We start from the raw sequence: 11996 nt of genomic DNA, 5'->3' as shown, positions 1-11996 counted from the left end.
ACCAGTAATTGTGCCTACCCTGAATACCTCTCACCTCAATACCCCTCTTATCCACACAGCCACACACAATCAGTAAACATTTATTAAGTGCCATATATATGTGTGTGTGTATATATATATATATACACACACACACACACACACACACATATATATAGAGAGACAGAGGAGAGAGAGATTGAGACAGAGATAGAGGAGAGGAGAGGGAGGAGAGGGAGAGAGGGAGAGAGGGAGAGAGGGAGAGAGAGAGAGAGGGAGAGAGGGGAAGAGAGAGGGAGAGGGAGAGGGAGAGGGAGAGAGAGAGAGAGAGGCAGACAGACAGAGGGCATGCTAAATGCTGGGGATACAAAGAAAGGCAAATGAACAGTCCTTGCCCTCAAGGAACTCACAATATAATGAGGGAGACAAGCAAACAAATCTGTACAAACAAGCTATATAGAAGATAAACAGGAAACATTTAAGAGGGAAGGTACTAGAATTAAGAGTAGTTGGGAAAGGCTTCTTGTAAAAGATGGGATTTTAATTGAGCCTTAAAGGCAGAGCTAGGTGGCACGTTGCATAGAGTGCTGGGCCGGGAGTCAAAAAGACCGAAATTCAAATACAGCCTCAGACATTTAATAGCTGTGAGACCTTGGACAAATCACTTAATCTGTTTGCTTCAGTTTCCATTTGTAAAATGGGGATAATAAGAGCACCTATATTCCTAGGGCTGTTGTAAGGATCAAATGAGATAATAATTGTAATGCCTTATTAGCACAGTGCCTGGCACACAGCAAGTGCTTTATAAATGTTAGCTATTATGAAGGGAAGCCAGGGAAGCCTGTAAGCAGAGCTGAGGAGGGACAGCATTCCAGGCATGGGGACAGCCAGAGAAAATGCCCAGAGCCAAAAGATGGAGCATCTTGATTGAGGAAGAGAAGAGTCCAGTGGCACTAGAGGAATGAGTACAAAGCACTTTTGGTGAAGCCTGGAAAAGTAGGGGTAGGAGTGGGGATAGCTAATGAAGGGGCTTTGAATGCCAAACAGACAATCTTTTATTTGATCCTGGAGGTGATAATGAGGAACTGGAGTTTACTGAGTAAGAAGATAACATGGTCCAACTTTTTGTTTAGGAAAATCATTTTGACACCTGAAGCAGTAAAGATACAGGACAGGGGAGGAGGTTGGGAGGGAGAGAAAGAGGGAGAGGAGAGAGAGACTGGACTAGTCCCTTTTCCACTGCTAAGGTCCCTCCTAGCTCTAACATGCTGTGATCTTAAATAAAAAAAAACAGCTCACTGGTAGGTTTGCTATTTTAGGTCCTGTAAATATTTTTATGATTCTATCCCAAGACCCAAGTCATTAATAATACATTTACTCAGCATAATGTATGTATGTATGTACGGGGAAATTGGAAAATGTCTTAACCTGCTTTTCCTACTGGTTCTTTCTGAACTTCCTAAAGCCAAGTGAAAATGTTTAAGTATCTAAGTTCATGTTTGTTCTCCTCAAGCTAAAAGCAACATTCTTTATGGGCACAAAAACATCATCTTTGCTATTTGCAGATCAGAGGATCAGATTTACAGATGAAAGGGTGGTGCTCCGAGGTCACTTTGCCTACTTCATTGTACAACCCCACAGAGGTTTAAGTGACTTGACTAAGGTCACACGTTGTTAATCACAGATCTAGAATTCAAACTCAGGTTTTTCTTTTTTAACATCATCATTATCATCAAAATTAGCATTGATATAGTCCTTCAGGGCTGCACAATGCTTTACAAATATTACCTGATTTTATCCTCACAGCAAACCTTCGAGGCTAGTGGTATTATTATCTCTATTTTACAGATGAGGCAACTGAGGTAGACAGCGGTTAATGACTTGCTGAGGTCACATTTAGTAAGGTGTAAGGCTGAATTTGAACTCAGTTATTTCTGAGTCCAGGCCCAGGACTCTATGCACTGTGCCACCTAGCTACCTCAATCTAGCCTTTCTTTTTAAAATTTCATATATATATATATATATATATATATATATATATATATATGTAAATAAAAATTATGTGTGTGTATACAATTTGTTTCAATCAGATAAGATTTCCCTTTTTACCAGCCTCCTCCCCTCAACTGAGAATAGGAGAAAAACAACACCCACTACAAACATGTATAGTCAATCAAAACCAATGTCCAAAAAAAATTGTCTCATTTTGCATTCTGAGTCCTTTACTTCTCTTTCAGGAGGTAGGTAGCAAGTCCTCTGGAATCCTGGTTGGTCATTATGTTGATAAGAGTTCACTACAATAGTATTTCAGCATATTTATATACCATAACTTGTACAGTCATTACCCAATTTAGAAGCATTCCTTCAGATTTCCTTTTTTTTTTAACCTTTTTTTTTTTGAATTTATTTTAAACTTAAGTATCAAATAAGAAAAGAAAAAAAAATTGCCATATACATAGCAGAACATAAGAGCAGATTCAATATAAAGCAATACATTTCTATTTCAAGAAAATCTATATAATAAATATTATACATTGTTTTCAAAGCTGTCCAGCTTTTCTTTGCTTCCTTGTAGTTTTTCTTTTGTTCTCTGCTGTGCACTTTTTACTTTATTTTCCCCCTCTCCCCGCTTCCCCCAGAAGGTTACAATTAAGCATGGATACACACATAGATATGTATAAATTCACATATATACTCATTCACACATATGTAAGACTGTACTATGCTTATTTCTACTTGTCATCTGTTTCTCTGAAAGTGGATAGCATCTTCTTTCATAAGTCCAAGTCTTTCCATATTTTTCTAAATCAACCAGCTCATCATTTCCTACACCAAAGCACTATTCCAACCCATTTATATCCTGAGAGATTATGAAAGTTTTTCCCCCAATTTTCTGCATTCTTTCTATTCTTGACCACATAGGTTTTATTTATACAAGAAAATTTTAATTTAAAATAATCAAAATTATTCATCTTACACTTCAACAATGCTCTCACCTTATAATATGGTGTAAGGTCTGATACTACCGAATATGCTTCCTTTACATCTTTTTTCCCCTCGTTTCTTTGAAGTTCCTGACCTTTTGTTCTTTTAAATGAACTTTGTTATTTTTTTCTAACTCAGTAAGATGGTTTTTTAGTAATTTAATTGGGATGGCATTACTTAAACAGATTAGTTATGTAAAATTGTCTTTTTTTATTATATTGGTTTTACCTACTCATGAACAATAAATATTTCTTCAATTATTTAGATCTAACTTTATTTGTATAAAAAGTGTTTTATATTTATATTTGTATAGTTCCTGTGTCTTTTTTGGCAAGTACACTCGCAGGTATTTTATACTGTCTAATCAGATTCCCATTCATTACCACCTCTTACAGCCGTCTTTACATCATACCTCGATGACAAGGTTTTCTAAAGAAATACATCCTGCAAATCCTTCCAACACCTCAGTATTTGTGGTAGGGGACCCTGAAATAATAGTAATCACTTAAGGTTGACAATGATGGCCCCATGGGACACAGTTAGCAAGGGTCAGATCTAGGACTTTAACCCAAGTCTCTGGACTCTAAGTTGGGAGCTCTTTCCACAATACCTTCCTGCTCTTCTATGTGGGGATTTCGTTTCTGGTAACAGTACCTTTGGTGTGTATTCACTATGCCAGCTCCCTCATCTCATCTGTTCTTGGACATCCCTTCCCACTATGTTGGTAGTATCCTCTTACCAGGCCTATATAGACATGAAGGAATTCTATCAGTATGAAACTGAAACACTTAAGATCTTAAGAGATTTTTAGAGACCAGTAGTCAAAAAGTAGAATGTAACCAGGTTCAGGCATAATTACATTTCTAAGTGAGACTGTGACAAATTCATCTGGAGTACAAAGCACTGTAGGACAAACCGAAGCCACATCTTACATACTTTTTTTTTTTATTGTCAAAAGAACCAAGAAACACAGTTTTGAAATATTCTCCATAAGAGGCGATGAACTAGAACATGAAGGTAAAAAATACAATAGACAGACTATTTTCATTGAGCTCCAGTTATACTGACTAGCACACGAACCATAGGAATTGTCATCTACCACTAAGGCAGCAAAACACTGGAAACATTTTTCAGTTTTTCAGCTTCTACTGGCAGAGAACAAGGCCTTTTTAGAGGTGATGTAAGAGGCGACAGAAAGCATGCTGGGAGATGTCCTTAGGCACAGACTGCTGCTGATGGTCCATGGCTGCTGCTAGAGAGCTGCCCAACTTGCTTAGGTCCTGGGCTTCTTCGGATTCTCAATAACAAGCTTGTTAGTTGAGTACATTTCACTAAGCTGGGTCTGAAAGCAAATGAAAGGCAGGTTAAGTAGGACGACACTGGAAGAGGTGTGTGCTTTAAGAGAAAAAGGAAAGAAGATTTCAAACATTTTAAAATTCAAGTTAAAATTCAGCATTTTTCTCCTTTTGAAATGTACTTTGGGACTACTGTTTATTCATCATATTATCTTTTTACTTGGTGTAGCTATTCCCTTTCACCCCTATCCCTCAGTCTTGAAATTGTACCTGTCTCAGTTTGAGAAGAAAATCTAGAAAAATATTCTCCATGTGCAATTTCTTCCATTCTCTTTTTTTCTCATATATTCTTTTTCTCTTCCACCTTTCTTTTTCCCTTCTACTCCTCCTCTCTCTCTCATATAATCTTTCTCCTCTGCCCCCTTTCTTTTTCCCTCCTTTTCCTCCTTCTCTCCCTTATACATTCTTTCTCTTTCTCCTCTGCTCTCTTTCCTTCTTTTTCCTTCTTCCTCCTACTCTTCTGTCTCTCTCTGTCTCTCTCATATGCACACACACACACACACACACAGAGGCATGTTCTTCCCCCTGCATTGAGATAGAAACCACAGCTGTAACCTTATTTTCTCTTACTGTCTTCCAAGCTCTTTAAGAGTATCTTCACTAAGAGTTTCATTAGATTCACAGTTGGAGGAAGAGTGAACTAAAGCAGTGTTACCACAAACCAAACAAACTCCACTGCTGATAGGTAAAAATATCTGAATTTTCTGCCCCTTAGTGATCCTTCCTCTGCTGCTTCATTAGGACAGCTCAGGGGACAGGGACTAGAAGCCAAGGAGAAGGAGGATGCTATGAAGGGAGACTGGGAAGGGAAGAGAAATCAGTTTTTTAAAGTTCATAGGTTTTATGAAATGAGGACCTTTGATAGTGAAAGCTTTCTTTCCCCCCAAACCCTCCCTTATTCCTAACTTTCCTGTCACTGTCAAACGGTACCACCATTCTCCCAGTCACTCCTTTGCAACCTAGGGGTCACCCTTGACTCTTCACTCTCTCTCACTTTACACAGCCAATCAGTTGTTCATTTCTGTCATTCTAGATTCTTAACATCTCTCAAATATACCCCTTTTTCTTCTCTGACATTGCTACCACCCTGGTACAGGCCCTCAACACCTCATACCTGGACTACTGATGTAGTCTGGCTGGCTGGTCTTCCTGCCCTAAGTTTCTCTCCTCTCTGGTCTACCCTCTACTCAGCTGTCAAACTTATCTTTCTTTCTTATTTTTAATAGTATTTAACTTTTTCTAATTACATGTAAGGACAATTTTTAACATTCCTTTTTTATAAAATTTTGAGTTCCAAATTTTCTCCCTCCCTCCCCAAGGGAGTAATCAATTTGATATAGGTTATATATGTGTAATCATGTAAAACATATTTACATATTAGTCATATTATGAAAGAAGAGTGCAAAAAATTTAGTTTGCAAAAGGGAAAAAAAACAAAAAGAATAAAGAAAGTGAAAACAGTATGCTTTGATCTGCATTCAGATTCCATCAATTCTTTCTCTGGATGTGGATAACATTTTTCATCATGAGTCTTTTGGAATTGTCTTGGATCATTGTATTGCTAAGAAAAGCTAAGTCATTTATAGTTGATCATCATACAATGTTGCTGTTATTGTGCACAACGTTTTCCTGTTTCTCTCTGGTTTTGCTCCTGGTCCTGGTTCTTCACTCAGCATCAGTTCATGTAAGTCTTTCCAGGTTTTTCTGAAATCTGCTTGCTTGTCATTTCTTATAGCACAACAGTATTTCATTACATTCATATACCACAATTTGTTCAGCCATCCCCTAATTGATGGGCATTCCCTTAATTTCCAATTCTTTGCCAAAATAAAGAGTTACTATACAAATATTTTTGCGTATGTAGATCCTTTTCCCTTTTATTAGATGTCTTTGAAATACAGACCTAGAAGTGGTATTGCTAGGTCAAAGGGTATGCACAGTTTGATTGCCCTTTGGGCATAGTTCCAAATTGTTCTCCAGAATGGTTAGATCAGTTCACAACTCCACCAACAGTGCATTAGTGTCTCACAAATTGATCTTTCTTAAATGCAAGTCTGACTATGACCCTGTAACTCACTTCCTCCATTCAACAAACTCCAGGATCAAATATAGAATCCTTTTTGTCTTTGAAAGATCTTCATAACCTGGCGGCTTTCTACCTCTTTTTTTTCTTACACCTTTCAGTGACACTGGCCTCCATGCTGTTTGTTCCATCCAAATGACACTCCATCTCCTGACTTTTCTTTGGCTGTCCTCCATGCCCAGAACTTTCTCCCTCCTCACCTCCACCTTCCAGCTTCCCAAGCTTCCCTCATGTCTCAAAGTTCTATCTTCTACAAGAAGCCTTTCCCCATCCTCCCTAGTTTTAATGCCTTCCCTCTGAGGCTATCTCCAGTTTGCCCCATATATAGCTTGTTTGTACATAGGTGCTTGCATGTTTCTCCTCCATTAAAGTTCCTTTAACGTATGGATTGTTTTTGCCTTTCTTTGTATCCCTCATACTTCCTTAGCACACAGTAGGTGCTTCCTGACACACACAGTAGGTGCTTAATAACTGCTTACTGATTTGATTGGCAGATGACAGTCTGAGAGGGATTACTGTCTACTAAACACCCTTTGTCTTTGCTCACTGGAGAGAAGCCAGTGGTAAGATCCTTGAAGCACAAATGCATACTGGTCACTGTGGTCTTTAATCAGCAGCTATATATATGGCTGACAGATGTCTCTATATAGTAATTGATCAGTCAACAAATGTTTATTAAGTACCTACTATGTGTTTAGATATTATGCTAGGATTTCAAAGAAAAAAAACCAAAAGAATTCCTGCCCTCAAAGAGCTTAAATTCTACTGGGGGCACACAATATGTATATAAGTAAGTGGATGCAGCATATCATCTATCAATATATCTTACATCGGATACAATCATTTTGGGAGGTGCTGGAAGTAGTACTGCCCCAGGTTCTAGTCCAGGCTCTGCCATTCGTTGGATGTGTGACCTTTGGAAACTTCCTTCAGTCTGCTAGGAATCAGACCTCTAAGATGATGGGGCCGGACTCAGTGGCCTCTGAGTGTTCTTCTAGTTGTGAGATTCAATGATTCTATGTTCACTTAACAAAGTCTGGCAGGTGTTAAATGAGATACAAGTACAGTCTTTGCACCTGCTGGCATTGAAACTATACTAGGCTCCCCAGAGGCTGCCTGAGGGAACTCTTTCAGTGGCTATTCCCCATAAAGACTGTGGGTGAGCACCACTGTGTTCTAGCAAGTGGAGCTCTAATTGGCTTTCTGCCCCCTCTCAGACCTGCTGCTCTTTCCCTCCTAACTACCTGCCAGCTACAGCCCAGAAGCCCAATGGTAAACACACTAATAGAAGACGCAACGGAGATCTTTGCAGGAACTCTGATCGTCTGCTAGATACACGAGTAACAGAGGAGAGAGCAACCAAAGAATGCAGGTGGCCGGCTACCATCAGCCTCCTCCACTAGCCTTTTCCTTATCACCCTGACTGCGTGGGCTCTTCTAGCTTCTATGCTAGCTTCTCTACTTCTGCATAGCTCTTTGTTTATACCGCTCTTATTCCATACTGCCTTGCACTGCAGCTATCTTTTTCCCCTGCTAGACTGTAAACCCCACATGGGCAGGGAATAGATTTGGCCACCCCGTAGTACCTACTACAGTGTCTTGCCCATAGAATTTCTGAACAGGAAAGAATCTTAGACATAATCTAGTTTAAGAGTTCTTAACCGGGGTCTATGAATCTGTTTTTTTTTTAATATATTATGATAACTGTATGATAACCAGTAGATAATTGGTTTTCTTTGTAATCCTTTGTATTTTTTCCCTTTTTATTTATTGATCCATTTATTTATTTATTAATTCATTTTTACCTTCACTTTTTTACATTTTGAATTTCAAATTTCCGCCTCTCTCCAGCCCCTCCCTCACCAAAGGAAAATGCAAGAACTGTGCTATCATTTATACATGTGATGTCATGTAAAACATATTTCCATACTGACTGTGTTGCAATAAAAAGAAAAAAGTAAGAAAAAGGAAGTGATTAAAAGTATGCTTCAATCTGCACTCAGAGTTCATCAGTTCTCCCACTGGAGTTAGCATTTTTCATCATGGGTCCTTTGGAACTGTCTTGGATCACTGTATGTATTTGATTTAATGAACTGAAAAACATTAGTATGAGAAGGGGTCCATAAGCTTCACCAGATTGCCAAACAGGTCAACTGCACAAGAAAGTGAAGAACCCTGATGAGTTAAAACTGCCTTGACACCTCCTCCTCCCTTCTCTGCCCACTCCCCCCCCGACCCCCAATGGGACCATAGATTTAGAACTGGAAAGGACCTTAGAGATAACCAAGTCCACTCCTGCACTTTACACATGAAGAGACTGAGGGCTAGTGGGGTGAAGTGATTTGCCCAAGATTATACAGCTGGTACGGGTTCAAGAAGTGCTTGCTGAAGACATTCACACAGGATGGGTAAGTGAGTTTCGTGGTCTGTTGGAGAAAGTGTGTTACTAGACACAGGTTCAAATCTTAGAACCGCTGCTTCCTCCAGTCGTTGTACCACATAAGACAGTCACCTCCCTTTTCAGCCTCAATTTTCTCAACTTCAAAATGAAGATAAAAATGACTTGCCCTCCGTGTTCGATGGGTTATCATGAGGAAAGCATCTTGTAAATCTGAAAGCACTACAGAAATGTACAAGCTTTTTTATTATGCCAGTAAGGCCAACGTTCCACACTGGCTAATGAAGACCGAAGGAAACCGAGGACTGTATCCAAACTTGTTCTTTCCTGGTATACAAACTTTTCTAAGTGGACAGATCTCCAATGAAGATTTCATTGCCCTGAATTTTCATGCGGGGCATTCAAAATCTCCTTTACTTTTCAACTTTAATAATTTCAGCTGTAAGTAAAATAGGAACAATCTGCAAACAATACTTAAAAGCAAGTTCATTACAGCTTAGGACAATTATATTATTCAAATGTACAAAGAATAGTCTTACTAACTGGCTAAAACATAGGTCACTTCCACAAAATAAGGAATGCATCCTTCATATGAGATCTCTTTGAAAAAAAAAAAGAAGTATATATGTGTGTGCACAGGAATATACTGAAAAATAACATTGATTACATGGCAGATGGTAGAAGCATAACCTTTAACTTACAGATCCTACTTATAGACATCTTCTCCAAGGGTATCAAAAAGGAAAAAACCTCCCACACAGTAAAATATTCATAGCAATACTTCTGTAGTAGTAAAGCACTTGAAACAAAGGCAATAGCATAAGAAATGGGGAAGATGAACTCAGAACTGATGCAGAATGAAGTTAAGTACAAGTGGGATAGCTATGGTGCAGCTATGGGCCTAGAGTCAGGAAGACCTGAGGTAAAATTTGGCATGAGACACTTACTAGCTGTGTGACCCTGGGTAAGTCACTTAATCTATGTTTGCCTCAATTTCCTCAACTGTAAAATGGGGATAATAATAATACCTTACCTCCCAAGGTTGTTGTGAGGATCAAATGAGATATAATTGTAAAGTGCTTAGCACAGTGCCTGGCATATAGTAAGTGCCATGTAAATATTAGCTATCATGATTATTATTATTATCATACTGAAAACATGACAATGTAAATGGAAAGAGCAACAACAAAAAAACTAAAATGAAACTGAGGGCTCTCTAATTTGACCAAGTCTATCCCCATAGAAAAGATGAGAAAATGTGTCTTCCTCGCATCTTTGCAGATGTAGGGGGCTATCTATGGATGTGAAATGTTCCACACTAGTAAATTCTTTATTATAAGGGACAGCTCACTGGATAGGGGAAAGGTAAGATATGCCATTAAAAATAAAAAGTAAAGTACTACAATATTCTGACAATTCTGAAAATGGAAAGATAAACTGGTTTGTGTGACCACTAGAGGAAGTTCATGTCAGATATGGGAGGAATACTCAATTTGCTTTTAAATTTTATTTTAAGGGACTTCTATCCTACTGTCAGCCTATGTGATTAAAAATGAAGTTTAGAACCTCCACAAAGACTTGAAAAAGACCCTATATTTCTATTTCTTAGCCTTTTAATAAGATGCAGTACCTGATTACAGCATTGTGAGAGGAAGGGGCAGAATCCAACATTTTGCCATTATTAAAGAGAACAGATACATCTGTTCCTGAGGATATGAAAGGACAGTTGAGATGCAAGTCACTGTGCTGTGTGTGTTAAGAGTAGTTCGTCTTGTTCACTGGATTGTCTAGAAAGAGGACAAAGTTCTGGCCTCACTGCTTGGCCCTTCTTCCTGACACTTGGCCAGTTTTTAGGAGACAAAAGCCCCATTGACATAGCATCCCATTTGTTTCGCATACTGACCATCCTAAAGGACCAACATACCTCCCATCTAGAGTCACAATCATTTACAAGTGCAGGAGATCAAACAAAAAATGACAGAATACAGAACTGCAAGAAAATAAGCAGGCCCCAAGTTATGCAGCTCTTAAAATCAAAATGAACATACCACATGGATACATTAGATGCAAATCCAATCTGACATGGGATTTTCATGTTCAGCTGGAGAGAAGAGAATGAGGCCTTATTAATAAAAAAGGCATTAAGAAATGTCATAAAGATGAATGCATTAAAAAAAAAAGCATTATCAAGCAGTATGTTTCAGGCTCTGTGCTGTGCCAATCTCTCCTTTATCTAAATTCCTTGAATGTCCTTAGCTATGGCACTCATTCAGAGGACGGTAACCAGGATGGTAATCGAACTCTATACCAAGCCACACAGAGACTGAGGGAAGCGACTGGCAACGTTTAGTGTGAAGAAGCCTTCAGACGCCTTTATGTGTGTATGTACGTATGTGAAGTATGTGAAGGGCGACCAAGTAAAGAGGACTTACTCTATTTGGCCTTGGGCTGACCAGGACCTAGTGGAGAGACTTTCTCACAATTAATGCTATTCAAAAAAATACTGTTGGCTTACATAAAGCACCACTGTTTGCAGTGTTGTATAGCTGCTTTCTCATTATTTAGAAAACAGGATTGTTAAAATAATCTTGTAATTTTTTAAATTAATTTATTTTTAGTTTTCAACATTCACTTTCACAAGATTTTGAGTTCCAAATTTTCTCCCCATCTCATCCCTTCCCCCACTCCAAGATGGCATGTATTCTGAATACCCCTTCCCCTGATCTGCCCTCCCTTCTATCTCTGCCCCACCTTCTCTTATCCCCTTCCCCTCCTATTTTCCTGTAGGGCAGGATAGATTTCTATACCCCATTGCCTGTATATCTTATTTCCCAGTTACATGTGAAAACAATTTTTAACATTTGTTTTTTAAAACTTTGGGTTCCAAATTTTCTCCCTTCCTCCCTCCCTACCCACCCTTATTGAGAAAGCAAGCAACGATATAGATTTTACATGTCTAGTCATGCAAAACACTTCCATAGTAGTCATGTTGTGAACAACTAACTGAACTTCCCTTCATCCTATCCTGCCACCCATTTATTCTGTTCTCTCTTTTGACCCTGTCCCTCCTCAGAAATGTTTGCTTCTGATTACCCCCTCCCCCAATCTGCCCTCCCCTCTATCATATCATCCCCCCCTTATCCCCTTCCCCCATATTTTCCTGTAGGGTAATACAGACAATCTTGTAATTTAAATA

The 11996-nt window shown here is 38.8% G+C and overlaps 1 protein-coding gene across 4 annotated transcripts in view; it reads right to left on the bottom strand.

Moving 5' to 3' along the window:
- Nucleotides 1–3892: 3892 nt before the first annotated feature.
- The window catches only part of LYRM4 (LYR motif containing 4), a 206765-nt gene continuing 198661 nt past the window's right edge, over nucleotides 3893–11996 (bottom strand). For 2 of the 4 annotated variants that reach the window (XM_027873008.1, XM_027873256.1), the window contains 2 exons: nucleotides 10849–10901; nucleotides 4221–4306 (listed from right to left, as the gene is read on the bottom strand). In XM_027873008.1, coding sequence (XP_027728809.1) covers nucleotides 10861–10901 — 41 coding nt within the window. In that variant the 3' untranslated portion in view covers nucleotides 4221–4306; nucleotides 10849–10860. Of the gene's footprint in view, nucleotides 4307–10848; nucleotides 10902–11996 lie in introns of all 4 variants that reach the window. The other 2 variants (XM_027873096.1, XM_027873173.1) reach the window with 1 other exon arrangement.

Source organism: Vombatus ursinus, unplaced genomic scaffold (assembly GCF_900497805.2).
Source record: "Vombatus ursinus unplaced genomic scaffold, bare-nosed wombat genome assembly UNPS02000577.1, whole genome shotgun sequence".
NCBI lineage: Eukaryota > Metazoa > Chordata > Mammalia > Diprotodontia > Vombatidae > Vombatus > Vombatus ursinus.
This window is presented reverse-complemented; position numbering and strand designations above follow the sequence as displayed.